This window comes from Pleurodeles waltl, chromosome 8 (genome assembly GCF_031143425.1).
Source record: "Pleurodeles waltl isolate 20211129_DDA chromosome 8, aPleWal1.hap1.20221129, whole genome shotgun sequence".
NCBI lineage: Eukaryota > Metazoa > Chordata > Amphibia > Caudata > Salamandridae > Pleurodeles > Pleurodeles waltl.
The window spans coordinates 349,425,787-349,444,705 of record NC_090447.1 but is presented as its reverse complement, the minus strand read 5'-3'; the positions used below and the strand labels follow the sequence as shown (position 1 = coordinate 349,444,705).

Here is an 18,919-nt window from a genome sequence, read left to right as displayed (position 1 = left end):
GCACACTACTTCAGTTTCAAGGAAGCATAATTCTGGTTCCCATTTTTGGCAACAGTGGAGTTCATTCATGCATATTAGTTGTGCAAGGAAGAATCTAATCCCTATAAAATACAAATTCAATCTACAAGTAGAAGGAAGTATTGATGGAATTCAAGTATGTTCATGATTAGCCAGAGAGGAAACTCAGCATTTACAGTTATTATTATTTTTTTACACTCTTTTTAATTCAAACTTCATTGATGAGAAAAAGGCATACATTCGGTATAGTCCAACCAGTCAATGATTCATTACATTGCAGAGCAGGTATGTTTCATCAGTCTTTACATTTATATACTTTCAAGCATCACAAATAAATTCAATCTGACATCCTACAAGTTACAAGTTATCTATGTACAATAGGAGTACCTTTACTAGGCATAACTAATCATATTCCTCAACAAAATCAAGGCTATATTATAACTCAAATGCCCTACATTGCATCAATATCATTAATTTTTGGAAGCATTTTCTAAATTTTAAGAAACAAATTGACTTCCTCATAAATGTTCTGATTGTGCAATTGACTTACAGCCTAATGCTGTAGTTCATTTTGGTTGTATATAGCCATTATCTCCATCTGAACAAGAGACTTTACAAGAATACTTTCATCTACTTAAGCTCCTGCTGGGGCTTCCTTATCCTTCGTTCAGAAGAAGAATTCTGAGAAACTGCTTCTTTAAATATATTACTAATGGTTAAATCAACTCACTATAAAGCTTGATATCCACTTTCTTTCAGCCAGGCACTGCTCTTTAGCCACAGGTTACTTTGCACCATTAGCCAACTTTTTTAATTTGTATTTGTGAAGACCTGGCAGACCACCAACAATACATTTTTATGAAAACCATGATAAAACAAGCACTAACCACGCAAAACGGCTTGTTGCCAATGGGAAAAATACTGGCTTTGCCAATGTTTTTTTCAGATTGGCTTCCACATTTGGTAGTCATATATTTTGGCAACATACCAATATTTTTTTCATTGATCCTTCTGAACAAGATAACTATGTTAAAGAAGTGCTCTCCCGAATAAAAATAAATCATTTATTTGGTGAAATCCGAAAAGTGCATTTTTGCCCAGGCATCTGTAACTAATTTGACTACATTTTGTTGAGAAGCATTTAGAAATAGATATTATTAAGGGGAAGGCAATTTTAGAATTGTCGATTCCCACTTCTAAAGGGCAAGTTCAGAATCTGTTTTTGGCAAACTAATACCAGAAATCTATTAAAATATTTCTGATTTAGTTAGCCCGATATTAGCCCTAGCCTCTGAAACTCTCAATTAAAAATTTACCAAAGTCCCTGTTCTTTCTCAACCTGATTTTCCACACCATTTATCATTGCAATTGAGCCTTCTGACCTAACTAAACATGACGAACACCCAATAGCATTTTCGTTTTGCAGGTTTACTAATTCTAAACAAAATTGTTTCTTCATGCTGTTGCTTGCTCCACAGATTTTTCTTGCTTTCCAGTATCATCCTTTTTCTCCAGTCTGTGCTAAATTCTTCTCCTGTCTGTAATGTCTGAAAGGTTGTTAAATTTAATTTTTACGTTTTACTCCTTGAAGAGTTTTGTAGATTTCTACAGTTTGCCTTTCTTACCCTGCCTGTCTTACTCCTGCCTTTCAAATCTAGAGTCAAATAAGTTAGGAAAAGGCAGCAGACCTTATCTTCGAGCCAAGCCTAACCAACTTGGGACAATGGTGAAAACTAGACACGGGCAAAGGCAGTTCAGTGGGGTTGATCACTTACAACTAGGAGCGGTGAACAACCTGCAGGTTACCAGTCTACCTCTTGGCAGGGTTGGCCTATTTATTCATCCCATCAGAATAAAGTTAAGTTCCAGTGAGATGTCGAACATTAACATCTGTTATCTGCTGTGCTATGAAACTGTATAACTGTGATAACAAGAGGTATGCAAACATTTTTTGTTTTCATCCAACAACAAAAAAATACCAAAAGAAAAATCACATAATGCAGCGTTTTTTATAACAAGAAGCAGATATAGTTAGGATGTAACAGTTGGACTAGATACCAGGAAGGAGACCACAGAAAAGGGAGCCGTTCATATAGAGGAAAGCAGCTTAATTTTGCTACAGACACAGAACTGAATGTTTGCATTTTATACAAAAACTCTGACAAGGGGCCATATCCCTTTTTCACCATTGATCAGTTCTTCACTGTATGCTAAATCAGGATGGATAAATTTACCTTCGTTGCTCGTTCCATTAATTTAGAGTCACATGCAGGCAGTGGAGGGTCATGCGATATTTGCAAGGGCTTGGAGCCATCATTTTCATCAATCTTTATGGTGACCTTGTGAAGTGATGCAGTGCCCGTTTTTCTTCCAAGGATCTGTTGGCTTTAAATTAAACAAGTGATAATAAACACATCATTTTTAAAAATACATTTAAGAATTAAACACTATTCTAGAAGTTGCAATCTAAAACAATTTCCACACTAATGTCACCTTTTCCCTTAAAAAGACTGAAGTTGAAAATACTGCTGGTAAGCGTTTGTTGACAACGAGTAGTGTAGCACTATTAATGAATTTATTTCTGAAAACTCAAACACTAAAGGTGTTTTCTGTTTGAGTGACTGAATGCATGAGCACTATTCTACATAATTTCAAGCTAATTGATGTGGAGCATTCCTTAAGGTATGATTTATTCCACTCACAGTTTGCTATCATGCTAACACTACATTTGGTAGCGAGGGACATGTAACTCAAGTGAAATACATTACCTGCATATAGCCATTTAGGCTTGTTTCGTACAGTCATCAGTTAATTTCTGCAAAACAAATACACGCAGAAATTTGATCTGTGAAAATACACAGGTTTACGACTTCTTTTGAGATGTCTGTGATGAATGAGTATTCCTAAGGGATTGCCAACAACTGTAAGTTGTGTTGAAAATGAATTTGAGCTGCAACTGTCTTTGCATAGCTTTCAAAATAAGGTCAGCTGCTGCGGACAGCTGAGGTACAGGGCTCTGAGATGGTTGCACATTACACATACTCATATGACTTGACAGGTGAGCAGAGGTTGGGAAAGGTTGGAACTGCTGGTCTGACTCTGCCTTGTATCCTCACACGGGAAGTATTGTGGCAGATGGGATCCAAATTACATGTGATATGGCAAGAGCCACTGGGAATTATGTGATTCCGATGCTGCATCATTTTCTGAATAGTGATGAATTGCCCAGACCTGCAACATAACGCTGCATAACGTGAACATTTTAACGAAAAATGTTTTGTTTCTTGCTCAATAAAATCATAAATTATTAGAACTTCTGCAACATGTGTTGCCACAAAGTGGCGGCAAATTGCAAAAAAATAAACTCGTCCCCTTTCAGTTACTAATTGTAGTATTTACTGTTAAACTGACAATCCTGAGGTGAATCCTTTGGTCACACATTGTTAAGATAAGAAAAAAAAATAAAAGACAAAATGATGCATTATTGTAAAAAACGTGTTATGTTATGCTATATAACTTGCATTTCCTTGATCCATAATCCAGTTAAACTTGCTGCAAAATCTGAAATCCAGAATGACCCACTAAAGCATCATCAGTCAACTAGAATTTGAAGAAATTCAGTTCCCTTTCTATTTGGTTGGACTGTCAATTCTGTAGTGTCAGATTTACTCTATATGAATTTGTTTATGAATGTATAAAATTGGACATATTTCCCTGAGCCAGACATAATAGGATTCCTGCCTTCAGCGGTCCTGCTTGAAATGTTGGCCCTGCTTGCAGATCAAAGCCCTAAGGCTTCAACCTAGGGAGAGTAGGTTTCTTTTGGCAAGAAAATAGGGGCAGGTGAAATCTCCACAGAATAATTAGCAGCACCTTTCTGTCAAGTACCAGCAGGATGTCTTTACAGAGACAGAGCACAGGCAGAAATCTGGGTCCAGCCACTGAAGTGGGTTCCTCTGAAACATGTAGGGAAAAAAACAGGATTGGGTGGGTTGATATGTCCTACTTTCCTTCTAGACATCCTCTTGATTATTCCTAGTTAGTGTGCAGAGGGTTGCACAGCTAGTGGACTCATCCCTGGAAGTGCAGGTTACTGGTTCTAAATACTTGCATCCCTTGCGGAACCAGAAAAGGATGGATTCACAGAAGTCCTTGGAAAGAAGGGGTTGCCTTTGGACGTCTGTGGACTGGCCTAGGAAAAGGCACTCACTACTCACGCTGGTAACATACGTTTTGCAAGTGACTGATGGTGTGGGTGCTCGGGGAGTGGTCTCTCTTGAGGATTGTAGCCTGGTGCTGGCCAAGAAGACCGCAGAGCAGTGAACAACCATGGCTGCACCTGACAGCAGTCCCATGCATCCACAGCCAGCTGTGGCTAAGAAGCGAGAAGCAATAGAAACTGTAGCAAAGTGCAAAATAATTACCATCAGCATTTTAGGTGCCAGGATACCCTCACAAGAGCACACCTGGTGCCTGGAGCATGCCATCAAAAGCCCAAACCGGTACCCGTGGAATATGTCCCAATGGGTAAGAGAAACATCACAAGAGAAGAAGCTGTTCACATGCAGCATTTCTGAACATGCACTAGGTGCTCTGAGAGCCATGGACACTCACCAGGTCAACGAATCCTGTGAAGGAACTTTGAAATACCCCTGGAGAGGTCGTGGCTGTTTGAACGTGCCCCTTTATTGACATAGTCACTCCCCACTTTTTGCCTTGTATCTGATGCAATTTTGACCAAAGTGCACTGGGTTCCTCCTACTTAGGTCCCCAGTGCCAGATCTCTTTCCCTAAAACTGAACAACTGTTCCCCAACTGGCAATAGCTTTAGCACCCCTGTAAGTCCCCCGGAAATGATACCCTAGGTACCTGGTGTTAGGAATATTTAAGAGGGTCCCTAAGGGCTGCAGCATGTAGTTGCCACCATAAGGGACCCCTCAGCACACTCATGCAAACTGCCATTGCAGGCTGCATGAAATGGTGCAGGGAAAAGTAAAAACATGATATGGCACACCTCCTGTGTACCATGCTCACAGACACTGCACACAGTATTGATAAGTCATCCCTACATCTGGCCTTACAGCCCTAAGGCAGTATGCACTATACTACAAATGTGGACGTGCCTGTATGGGCAGATATGCCCCTGCTATCTCTTAGTAAGTGAACAAAAAAGGCATTTTAAATACCCGAGATAGACACTCGTCATTACGAGTTCCTGAGCAACACGATGGCTTCAGTGATGGATTTATTAATACACAGAGAGATGCAGTTATGCCCCGTGATGTCTAAGTCAATTCTTAGATATTGCAAGTGAACAAGGAAGCTGTTCTAAGTAGGTGTGCTGGACACTGGTAATTATGAGTTACCCAGCTACAGGATGGTTTCATAAAACCAGAGATGTTCGGTATCAAACATCTCATAGTAATATGCCCACACGGTTTCCAGTGATTAATGTATTAATATACACCCTTAGAGGGCACCGATGAGATGCCCACTGAAAACCTACCAATTACTAGTGGTTGCTGACTGATCCTGACCAGCCTGCCATCACAGACTACCTTTTGACCCTACTAGAGGTGAGAGATTATGCTCTATGAAGTCAGAAACAAAACCTGCTCTGGGTGGAGGTGCTACCACCTCCTCCAAGCAAGATGGCTAGTTAATAGCATTTCAAGGCAGGAGGCTATAAAGGCCTCTGTCGCCTTTGTTATGCAACCCCGGCTTCCCCAGTCAGTGGTGAGGCCAATCCCCTGCCATGGGCCCATTTGGCACAAGGACAGGTGGGAAAATTAGCTAGTCAGTAGGCGTGATCCCTATCAGACTAGTTCCACCCCAAAGGAGAACTACCTGGTGTGAACACAAAACTTATAATTCCACCATCTTGGTTTTTGATGGAATTAGGCTCACTTGGTGAGGGTTATGCCAACAAGAAGTCATCATATAGGGGGTATAGTCACCCTAAACGCAGGCAGCCTATTGGCTACTACCTTTCACTTCCTTAATGCCCCTAAATTGAGTATCTAGATGACACCCCTGATGCCAGGAACTCAGATACAACAGATGCAAAAGAAAGGACAAGGAAGAGCTGTGAGAAAGCGAGAACAGAAGACTTGTTGTGGATTTTTGGCACCAAACCCTGCCTGCCCTAGTCTTGACAATCGTGTCAAACTGACTCATCCTGCAAGTGACCTTCTGCCAAGAACCTGGGTAGACTCCAGCCCTTTGCAAATTGACAGCAATCTCCTTTGGAGTAGGCGAGCTTCTCCCCTGCAGTCCGCAGGCACCGAAGCAGGAGAGTCCGGTACACCATCTTGCAGCTCCCCAACCAGCCCGATGCCTCAGTCACCCAGAATGTCAAAACTGTTGACCCACCTAGTGTGAAGACCCCAGTACCAACTACAGCTGCACTGCACCAATACCCAGTCACAGGACCCGCTCCACGAAACCAAGCTGTGCGAGTCCAGGCAGACTCCCACTGCACCAAGACAAAGCAGCAGTTGAGGGACATCTGCACCAGAGGGACCCACTTCCAGAATGGCCCAGCTGTCTTGGTTTTGCACCCAGCCCAGCGAACCTATCTATACTGTACCCGAGTACCAGAGAACCGACTGTGCTTTCTTGCTCCTAGGACCCTCGCGACCCAAGCTCTCCATTAGCAGCTCCCGGGCTTGTTCCTAACTCCCCCTCTGCAGCCTGTTTCCAGATGGCCCCCGCTTCTTTCCACCAGTATGGCGCACAAAGCTACCAACCCAATTAGCACATCTGCATCCGGACAGCCCAGGGCAGGTAACAAGTAGCTGCTGGTGGTTCTTTGGACCTTAGGTTCCTAAGACCATACGTCCCCAAGGAGATTCCCAGAAACCAAGTGTAAAGAACTGTATGAAACATATGCTTCCCCCCCCTATACAAAAGCATTGCTGTGTAAAGACGCATTTAAGTTAATATTTTACACTGGCTAGGTGATTCCCCTCGAGTGCTAGGAGCACTGTTCCACTCTGACAAATTACCCCCAACCAGGAACAGGACCAGTGAGATGAACAGGATCACAGCTGCCAGCACGCTCCTGTAGACTTGACCTAACTTGACCAATCCCCATGCCTCGGAATCTTTGGAAGCAGGACTTTTCTTGAGCTTTGTGTCTACACCAGAAGGAAAGACCCCCAAAAACTAGAAAAAAACCTCTGTGAAGAAAAGCTACTACATTTTAGTGTTTTTTTTTTTTTTTTTTTTTTTTTAAATCAGAGAGCTGCCAGATTAGGGAGCTGCACTCACTGCTAATAGGTCTGTTAAATGACTACACGTCGAACATCAGCCTGTAAGTGAATGCAAAAGAATAAATTAAATAAAATAAAGCTTTGAATTAATTGATATATCATTAAAAGCAAGAACAAAACCACGCCGCTTCCCTGTTGTTTTTTAAAATACTGACGTTAAACTCTACAACTCTTTGGTAGCCACATGAAAACTAGATCATAGCCTAATTTAAATACGGGAATGAAAGTGATGATCTTTGTCTGTCTACACGCTAAGGGTGCACACCAATGCACCTTGGTTGAAAAGCGGGGATACATAGCAGGGTAGGTGGAACCTGGCTGAAGGAAAAGCAGAAATGTGTAAAAGTTTATCATTAAAAACCATCCACAATTCTCTTACAAGAAACTCGTATTAAGAAAACGAAATTAGCTACTCACTTTCAAATTACTCACTAGCTAACTTTTGGGAAGAATATAAAGCCAGGGTAAGAAATGCCTTTCAGCTAATTTAAAAAAGAAACCTACAAAAATTGGAGCGCCAACTTTTTCAACAGGCATTTCAAAAGGCTGACTCCAAGTTAACTCAAGACAGCAACAATAAGAATTAACAAGAGAGATGGCTAAAGAGAGTCTAAGAAGCTGCCTAATTCAAAAGAAAAATCTCAAGTCAAACATATATGTCCAACATATATATGAGGAGGGAGAATTCTGTAGCAAAGTATTTGCCTGGAGAGCTAGAGTACAAGGATCAAATAATGAAGTCATCAATGCCCATGATCAAATGACTGGAGATACTCTTACAGGCAAGACAACAAATATTCTTAAATCATTTTCCTACTGTACCGCAGCCTCCCAGCTCTCTATGCCGCATCACCTCTGGCAGATCCTGTGAGACCATTCCCATGCTCCTTGGGCCTTAGAGCCTGATCGCTGCATACAACTTTGGGAAGCGACTCCAGATTAGCCTACATCTTACAACATCACAACCTACTGAACCACAGAGGGACCTGGCAGCAAAACTAACTTTGGCCCATGGCAACTTGTGGCATGGAAACAGATTCTGGATGTTGGTGAGGTGAAGGAAACTACAAGCTAAATATCACCCATTGCTGAAATAAACAGGGGTAGCCCAGCTACTCCGTGGGTCTCCCTGCGACCCTGGTCACCACTTGGGTTGAGGTCCAGCTACCACTCTGTACTATAATTCGCCACACTGAACTGTGGACCTCCGGGTCCTTCAACCTCTTGGGCATTTGAATTTAGCACTGGGGGCTGCATGCCAGCAACCTACGTAAAGAAGTAACCATCATCCTAGAAACCTTCTCTAACATAAGCACCTCTGCAGGCAGGGGGCTCCTTGGCATCGCACAAACTCGGAGCCCTCTCAGACTCACTTCATTTACGTCCCCTTACGGAGGCACAGAGTCACAAGAAGCCTGCACGCAGCCGCCACTACAGACAGCCTGATCGCGTTTTCTCCCTTCCCTTTCCCCCATTGGTTTACAATCAGGTGAGAACATCCAGTCTTCCATTTTAGTGTTCCTTCATTTCATAGGCATGGCCAGCATCACCTGCTCCCGTGAGAGACGTGTTCTGATCTTCCCCTTACCCCACCACCGAGTAACCCTTCCCTCTTACTTGCACACCTAAAATGGTGAACGGCAAAGCTCCGAGAGAGGGCTTGGTGGTAGACCTATGTAACAAACCACCTCTGGTAGGAGGTGAACAACCGCTTCAACAACTGCCTGTGAAATGATGAAGAGGCCTCTTCCTTCCCCATAACATGAGATTAGATTTCTTGTGAAAATATGCTATGAAATAGCCTTCCTCAAATCCGACTTCAAATCCTGCCTCCAAGATCTACATAGAGACATTACAGACGTGGAGCAGAGGGCAGATGACCTGGAGCACTCATCTGACTCCCGTGTGGAGAACCAGGAGATGCTCTGGCATAGAGTGCAGGCACTGGAGGAGCAGAAGGCGGACCTCTAAGTAAAGCAGGACAACTTAGAAAATTGGAGCAAACAAAACATACTGATTTGTGGAATCCCTCAAGGTGCAGAGGGAGACAACTTCATGTCTTTCATTAGGAATCTCCTGCAGTCAATCAGGAGGCGCCTTGACACCAGCAGCTGGATCAAGCTCATTGAAGCTCAACAGATTTCTGAACAAGAGTTCACTTTATTACTGACAAGGAGGCCATTCTGAAGATAGCTAGAGGAAAGGCCGACCAGGCATATAAAGGATCAACCATACTGCTCTTCCAGGACCTATCCCCGATCACTCTGAAACAAATGCCAAGACTTTCGACCAGTCACTGATTTTTTACAAGATCAAAAAAATCCCCTACCAGTGGGGCCACATTTTCAGCCTCAGCTTTAGAAGGAACGTCAAGCAACGACTTCTAAGACCCTCGGTCAAGGTGAAATCAACACTGGAACTAGACACTGATATCAGAGAGGGGAAATTCCTTTCACACCCAAACTATGAACTGGCAGGAAATGCACTTTAAATGGCATACAATTGGATGCACACTCTAAGTATGCAAACCGAGGAAAGATCCTTGGCTAGGGTTAAGGAGGGCATCACCTGCCGCCTCTAGAGCATGAAAAGCATAAAGTCCAGACAGGACACCCACGCATCTGGAAACTGTAAGACTAAAGACCCTCAGACCTTGGCATTCAAGATGTATGCCTCATGAGGCTCCTATCTGAGGAGTGGGGAGGAAAAGCCAGCCGATTCCTTCATCCTACCTCAACAGAGGTACATGTAGCCACTTACCACGCTGCCCACAATCCTTTTAAACCTCCACCCCCATCCCTCTCTCTCTCCTGTTAGTAGAGGTTGCACCTCTTTATGGAAAATACTCCTGCGTCTCCCATTTTAAATGGCTGGAAGAGTAAGACATGGCCCTGTTGGCCACCTGCTGTCTAATTTGCTTGTTGTTCTCCTTTCTTTCCTTAAATGGGATCTATTGGGAGGGATCAGAGGGCATTCTTACCTTGCCATAAGGTCCTGCCCACATCCCACTAGATATTGGCCTCAACATACAAGAATCCACACCATTCTATCCCTCAATGTGAGAGGTCTTAATTCGCCAAATAAAAGCTGACAGGTCTGAAAATAGGCACTTCAATGTGATCCCGATATCCTTTTCTTCCAGGAAACACACATGACGAAGCAAGAACAACATTGTATGAAACATAGCAAGAACCCACATCAGTTTTGTGCCTCAGTCCTCAGCAAAACAACTGATGTAGCCATACTATGCAAGGACTCCAGCCCCTTATTAATCACAAGAGACCACAAGGGCAGATTTTGGACACTCATTCTCAATGAGTTACAGCTCCTTTGGCACATATGAACATCTATGCCTCTTAGGCAGTTAGGTACTGAGGGAGCAGTTGAATAAAACAATAAAACGCAAGGAGACATCATTGGACAAATTGGACAAAATTATGGTGGCATACTGAACTCCATCTGCAGTTATCAGGGATAGAAACAGACCCACAAGGTCTATCACGATCTCCAGGAGCACCAGACACAGGGTGTCTCCTTTCTCCCCCTGCTAACCCCCTGGAACTGGAGCGGCTTGCTGTTAAGAGCCAACAACTCCCAGATTAGTGGTTACCTTTGGGGGCAGGCCCCATAAGGTCAACCTCTTTGCCAATTACATTGTCCTCACTTAGACCAACCCCTCAGAATCATTACCTGCATCAGTGGTAGCTTTGGAGGATTTTGAATGTGCCTCTGGCTTTAAACTTAAAATAACTAAGTCTCACATACTTAATCGGACGATCCCTCCCTAGGACATTCCACCATTGCAGGCATTAGCTGTAAAGAAGGGTCTTAATACTTTTCCATCGCCTATCACCCCGACTGCTCGGAACACTAACTTCATGCCAGTGATTGTCTTGGCCTCTTTCCCTGAATGGGAGTGGAACGAGGGCAGGACACAAGGGGTGCTGTCATATCATTTAAGCAGTGCAAAGTTACCATCTATTGGAATCCTCATGCTTCCAATACCTCTCACTGACCACTGGACCTTACATCCCTTCAACTCCCTTATGCCACTCACAGCCCTACACCGTTTGAGAAAATGATCAGTTCACACATTGGCACGTAAGGCCTCAACTCTAAATATATATCGAGCACTTCAAGCCTGCAAACCCCCAGCGATTCACACATCCCAAACACACAGGGGAACAACAATAAAAAACTCTATAACAACCAAACAGTGTGAGGGACTTTATTGGGATCTCCCTAAAACCAACAAAAGCATCCCACACTTGGAAAACACATATCAGATTATGTACCAGTGGTACCTGACACCTCTCAAGCTGTATTAAATGTTTACTACAGCTTCCACTCTGTGTTGGCGCTTTAACAAGGCAGAGGGAGGCTTCTTGCATATCTGGTGGTCCTGCACATTGATCCAAACCTTCTACTAGGAGTTCCTGGGCCACATCAAGAACATGCTAAACTATCCCATTCCAGGACACTATGCTGTGGCGTCTTTTATACATACAGCCCACTCAGTTGGAGGGTATGACATGCTCTGATTGGAAAGCCCTTCTTTATATGACAGGAGCGGCAAAATAACTTCTTGTTCTTATTTGACATAAAAAGCTCCATGCAACGCCACTACGACTCAATAGATTCTGACATGTCCTTGAGAAGGAACAAGTTTCCCACTCGCTGACGCCCACCCTAAAAAATTTTTTACAACAACATGGCTTTCTCTTGTCGACTACATGCCCAGACTAGAATTCTTAAGCTTCAATTCAACACCCTCCCCTTCCCCCTGTGCCCCCTCCCACTCTCCCCTTCCAAACATACATGCACTTCAGTTCTTTGACTGAAGCTAGGCAACCACATTGTGAGCATCCCTGTCCTTGATGGCCCAGATTAATTTCGAAAATAGGGCAACTTTCTGCCCCACCCCCACTTGCTGTGCGCTCCCCCAAATGACTTACCCAGAAACCAACCCCGCCCCCTTTTGTATTTTTTAAATCAGAGGGATTAGACTGGGGATGGGTGGGTAGTGTTTTTTTTTTTACCTTACTCCTCCTTGTTTTGTTAATATATCTGTTTTCCTTTTTTGGGGGGGTGGAGGGGGAGAGTTAAATATTTGAAATTGCACAGTGGATACTTTTGCTGCAACGCATAATCTGCGTCACTCTTATTATGATTATTTGCTGAAATATGACAAGTGCTGGGAGACATCCCCATGCATACATCTGTTGCCAACTTACACTACATGTACATATTCTGTGTCTTTTGTGACATTTAATAAACAGATTTGAGTAAAAAATAAAAATCTACGCATCACTGATGTGCATGTTAATCAAAATTATAAAAAGTATTTCTCATTTTTCATGCATTGAAAAATATGTAAAAATAACTCACTTCCAGACACAGAGGGACAGACATTTTCCTGCATGGTAACGATCAACTTGCACAAGGTCACCCCATCGTTCACGGATTAACATGAGCGTTTGTGAATGCAATACTTCTAGCTGAAGTGATAAGCAAAAGGAGTCTTGGGGTAACATGTTAAGGAACAAATTAAAGACTACATCCTCCTTGCAAAGTTTAACTAACACATAATCAGCACATCACCAACATCTGTTGCAGTCTATGTGAATGTGGAATAAGACTACCCATAACATTCTATGTGACCAAGTAGGCCTTTAGAACCTCTTTTTCTAACATACTTATAAATACTTTATCCAGTATATATGCCATCAAAGTACACACAGACACAATAAACATAAATAAAATACATTTTTTCAAATAAACCATAAATAAAAACATTATACACGTATACAATTTACATTCCATAGTATCATATAAAACAAATACAAGCTAAGACCATTCCTCACAAAGGTTAAAAGAATAACATCTGGATGTTACTCAATTGCAGTTAAAGTTAGCTTTGCTATGTACAGGAGCTTAAACTCATCATAAAGCCATCAACCTATTTCTAAAGAGTACATTATGAGGTGCGTAATGTGCAGCCTCAGCCGGGTCTACTCATTACCTTTAAATGGTACCGGCTGAGTGTCGAAATGCATCAGATCTAATAATCCAGCACCAATGAAGGAATTTGGCAACTGCACAAACTAGCTGCTTCTAGGTCTCAGCTTTCGTAATCCTCAGGGCCACCACACATTGCCTTATCCTCAACTATCTACAAATTGGAAAGATCCAATGTGACCTCAATTTGGTGTACCCCGGTCAATAGAGGAAAAAGTGCAATAAGTTCTCCTTACTGTGCTGGCTTTTTCTAACATTTAACTACCTCACCATGGTAAACATTCAAGTTATCTATAGCTGAAAGTCTTCAGATTAACCTTACCTGTCGCACATATGTGGAACCAATCATTTTTCTTTCACCAAGTAGGTGAAAACTTCACATTTGGATTTATCTTTTCTCTAGATAATATGTATGAAGTTTTAAATGGAGGGAGAGGAGCGTCATTCAACCTTCGAAATCCTTTTGAGTGCTCTCATCTTGCCTCCCCCATGCTCTATGACAGCATTACTACCTGCTCTCTTCCCCTTTTTGGATTCTGGACATCTAGTGATTTTACCCTGAAAATCTGTGAATCTCCTGTTATGTCAGAATGTTGCATTTCTCATTTTAAACATATTTGTTTGTGACAAAGACTCACAGACCCGGATGTAGGAAGAAAGGAATCCTAGCTCCACGTAAACTGGAACACTCCCCCTATCTTCAACTATTGAGTATCAGGTATTAGAGGAGCGGATGTCAGATACCTGGGAACTAAAGGACAAGGAGGTTATGTCCTGCCTATCAACTCCCACTGACCACTACCATAGTGACAAACTGGCTTTGATGTGATCAGTGGTGGTGTTGTCGGAAGCATTCAAGACAGTGTTGAGTGGACGTGCTGAGGAAGGAGTTGGTACTGGTACTTCTAGATATACTGTACCCCATGTGAAAGTCAAATTACATCTGAGAGGGAAGGGAGTGGAGCTTGATGTGGTGATTAAGAATGATGCCATGCACTTATCTGTTGTTCACACCACAATGTTTATGAAGTGGATAACATGACTGGTAAATGACTTGCCTGGTTCAGAAGGTGGGGTCATGCCTTTGTTTCACAGGGTGCCAGGTGGTGATGGAAATGTAGTTACTGTTGATGCAGCCATTGTTCAATCAATCAATCAATCAATAATTTATAAAGCGCGCTATGTACCCGTTAGGGTTTCGAGGCGCTGGTGGGGGGGGGGGGTGCTGCTATCGTTCGAAGAGCCATGTCTTGAGGAGTCTCCTGAAGGTGAGGAGGTCCTGGGTCTGGTGCAGTGAGGTCGGGAGTGAGTTCCAGGTTTTGGCGGCGAGGTAGGAGAAGGATCTGCCGCCAGAGGTCTTGCGCTGGATTCGGGGGACGATGGCGAGGGCAAGGTTGGCAGAGTGTAGTTGTCGTGAGGGAACATAGAAGTTGAGTTTGGTGTTCAGGTAGGCGGGTCCGGTGTCGTGTAGAGCCTTGTGTGCGTGGGTGAGGAGTTTAAAGGTGATCCTCTTGTCCACGGGGAGCCAGTGGAGGTCCTTCAGGTGAAGGGAGATGTGACATCGGCGGGGTATGTCGAGGATCAGGCGGGCGGATGCGTTCTGGATGCGTTGGAGTCGTTTGATGTCTTTTGTTGGGATGCCTGTGTAGAGTGCGTTGCCGTAGTCGAGTCTGCTACTGACGAGGGCTTGGGTCACTGTCTTTCTGGTTCCTGTTGGAATCCACTTGAAGATCCTGCGGAGCATTCGGAGGGTGTTAAAACAGGAGGATGAGACTGCGTTGACCTGTTTGTACATGGTGAGGGTGGAGTCGAGGATGAAGCCGAGATTTCGTGCGTGGCTGGCTGGGGTGGGTGGGGGGCCCAGGGCGGTGGGCCACCACGAGTCGTTCCAGGCCAAGGGGGTGCGCCCGAGGATGAGGACTTCCGTCTTGTCGGAGTTGAGTTTCAGGCGGCTGTTGTTCATCCACTCGGCAATGGATTTCAGTCCCTCGTGGAGGTTGGCTTTGGCGGTGAGAGGATCTTTGGTCAGGGAGAGGACGAGTTGGGTGTCGTCAGCGTAGGTGAGGATGCTGAGGTTGTGCTGGCGGGCCAGTTGTGCGAGGGGGGCCATGTAGACGTTGAACAGCGTTGGGCTTAGTGAGGAGCCTTGGGGTACGCCGCAGATGAGGTTGGTGGCATTGGAGCGGAAAGGTGAGAGTCGGACCCTCTGGGTTCTGCCGGAGAGAAAGGAGGAGATCCATTTGAGGACCTTTTCTTGGATGCCGGCTTCGTGTAAGCGGGTTAGTAGGGTGCGGTGGCAGACTGTATCGAAGGCGGCTGATAGGTCTAGGAGGATCAGGGCTGAGGTTTCGCCGTTGTCCATTTGTAGTCTGATGTCATCTGTGGCAGCGAGGAGTGCAGTCTCTGTGCTGTGGTTTCGCCTGAAGCCAGATTGGGAGGGGTCAAGGATGGAGTTGTCTTCTAGGTAGTAGGCGAGCTGTGCGTTGACGATCTTCTCGATGACTTTCGCTGGGAAAGGGAGGAGCGAGATCGGTCGGAAGTTTTTGAGATCGTTGAGGTCAGCCTTAGGTTTCTTGAGGAGGGGTTGGATTTCTGCGTGCTTCCAGCTGTCCGGGAAGGTAGCGGTGTTGAAGGAAAGGTTGATGATCTTTCGGAGTGCGGGGGCGATGGTGGCGTCGGCTTTGTTGAACACGTGATGTGGGCAGGGGTCAGAGGGAGATCCTGAGTGGATGGAGTTCATGGTCTTTAGGGTTTCGGCGTCGTCTACTTGGGTCCAGGTGGTCATGTGGTCGGTGTGGGGGGAGGAGTTGGGGGTGGGGTCTGGCGGAGGTGAGGTGTTGAAGCTGTTGTGGATGGCTGCAATTTTCTGGTAGAAGAAGGTGGAGAGATCGTTGCAGAGTTTCTGGGATGGAGGGATGTCGTTCACAATGGCGTTGGGGTTGGCGAGTTCTTTCACGATGCTGAAGAGTTCCTTGCAGTCGTGAGCGTTGTTGTTGAGGCGTTCTGTGAAGTGGGAGCGCTTCGCGAGTCGGATCCGTCGGTGGTGTTCACGGTTGGCTTCCTTGAGGGTAGCAAGGTTCTCGGGTGTGCGCTCGAGGATCCATTTTTTCTTGAGTTTCTGGCAGGTGCGTTCGGAGGTGGTCAGTTCGTCTGTGAACCAGGCTGGTTTTTTCTTTTCTTGATTGGCGGTGGGTCTCTTAAGTGGGGCTAGGATGTTGGCGTTCAACTATATGCTCAACATTATAGCTTGGTCATGCCAGATATCTATCAGCCCAAGGGCCAAGTGAAACACTAATTCAATCTATCCTCCACTTTTAGGTTCAACTGTTTGCATCTATCCAACTGCTCATCAATCACAAGATCTAATGATCAGAACCACCAGGGAAAGTTTCAGTTCCAGATATTATCTCTCAAACCCAGGTCCCTGTAAATGTCACAAAGCGGCCCATGGGGTTAATACAGGTTTAATGAATTACAGATCGTGAAAATCAGTTGAGCAGGACTGTCAATCATCACAACCCTGCAGAATAGTGGGCATGGGCCAATATATTAAATCTGCCCCTGTCAATAAAACTGCAGCGAGTGTCCACCAGGTGTATCGTACAAAAAAAGACTAGGTCTTTTTTGTGGCACATCTTCTTGTGTGTTGTCATAGTCACCTGACAGGCATTAGAATTAACCCATCCTAAAAAGCCTGTACATACTCATATCATCGGGGTTAGGACCGTTCAATAAACATAATTTCCTACTCCTCATCATAACACCCAACAATAAACACAGTCTTACAATATCTCTAAAAAGAAACACCACATCTAGATTCCTATATCTACCAAGATGTTCCCTCAAGAAAACTTATGTGTAGGTTTACAAGGTTGCCTCTAAGGGATATCCACAATATACACATTACCCCAGGTTTCATTTCTATTCTTGCAGTTATTCCATAAGCTGCTCCAATCATTCTTAAATATTTTTGAAAATCATCCTGAAGAGGCTGATGTTGATTGTTGCCTTTATTTGCTTTACTATGGTCTAAGCTCATGCTATGCATATTTTCCCAGCCTATTTTGCTGTGCAGAGCAATTACAAGAATTTTGCCCCATCGTTTCAACAGTCCTTGCAGTGTTACTGGGCTCAAACCAGGAAACTGGGCCTTCCCACCACTCCTTCTCTAAAGTCTGAGGGAGCCTGATGACAAAACGGTTGATCACAAGCAGTCCCCAAGTCCTCAAAGTGGTCTGGGATGCATTTGTAATTTTCCACTACATTAGTATGATCACTTTAATAACATGAGGAGACCCCCTTGATGAACATATGGTGCAATGGAATGTGTGATAATGTGCATGTTTACAAGGCATTAATGCACGTATCACTCATTGAATAAAAAGTTATGTACCTATCTCTTTGACGTGTGTGGAAGGGATCGGTATGCTGCCAGAAATAATTTCAACGTACTGCACAGAGTATTAGGAGCCTTTTGTTGCTGCCTGAACCCAAGGCAGGAAGGGTTGGTGGAAGGGTCTCAGACGAGGTAGGAGGAAGCTTGTGATGTGATAAGTAGCGGTATATGGAAGGCACACAAGACACCCTAGAACTACATTGTTGGGCTAGGAAGTAGTCTATGGGAGTAGTGTATGCTGCTGCATGCCAGAGGCAACCATGCCAAAATGTAGAATATTTTTCTTATTCTAACAACATATTTTAAAAATAGAAGGTAGAAATAACATTATTTAGATTACAATAAATTTCAGCCCTTTTAAAGTCCAGCTTGTATTAAGGAGTTACTGTTAGGTTTTAAACATGAGGCGAATCCCATGAGATCGCCATGATTATATAAGAAAACAATCCTAACATTTATGAATCGATTTTAATCTTTACACTGGCTTTAAAAGTGAAGAAAACGCCTAGATGGTGCATAAAACACTTGGTAAAGGATACGTAGGCAGTTATACATGTCCTGGAGAGGCTTCTCATCAGCAAATAGCCTAGACTGAACCAACTGGTGAATAAAACTTATCTGCATACTGTGAACCAAGGCTCGACCATCTAAGAGAAAAATACACAGGAAAATTATCTGGTTCAAAACGTGAACAGGAGGAGGGGACTTAATACGTAAACACACAAGCATACAAAGATTTTGAATTTCAACTTTAAATAGCAAAGAAATATCACAGAACCAAAGTGTCCTTTAAAAAACAATTATCATTGTAACGTGGCTGCAACTTGGAACATAATATCAAGAGTATACAGAGTTGGGTGTTTAAAATCCAGTTTGATTAACACACTAAAACAAAAAATAATACTGTAGGTAGAAAAAAGAATAACATACCAGTGAGAGACAACTGTTTCTTACTTTTTTAAAACAAAAGTCAGTTAAACCAAATATGACATAATAAAGCACAGTTCATGGAGTGCTTCATGGCCTGATCAGGGATACTGAAAACCCCACTCCACAAATGCATTATACAACAAAAAAACAAAGTACGGATGGTGTTATGCTTTTGTTCTAATATGAGTCAAAGAAGACACAGCATTTTCCAGGATTTTTGAAGATGCAATGTCCCACAATACAGAGCAGTGTAAACTGGAGATTGTCTCTGGCAGTCAGCAAG

General features: G+C 43.7%; 1 protein-coding gene across 2 annotated transcripts in view; it reads right to left on the bottom strand.

Annotated features, from left to right (window-relative positions):
• Window positions 1-18,919, bottom strand: part of MED14 (mediator complex subunit 14) — an 801,766-nt gene that overhangs the window by 709,119 nt on the left and 73,728 nt on the right. For both annotated transcript variants that reach the window (XM_069204216.1, XM_069204217.1), the window contains exons 7-9: window positions 18,246-18,353; window positions 12,681-12,813; window positions 2,253-2,403 (exon numbers count right to left, since the gene is read on the bottom strand). In XM_069204216.1, coding sequence (XP_069060317.1) covers window positions 2,253-2,403; window positions 12,681-12,813; window positions 18,246-18,353 — 392 coding nt within the window. The remainder of the gene's footprint in view (window positions 1-2,252; window positions 2,404-12,680; window positions 12,814-18,245; window positions 18,354-18,919) is intronic.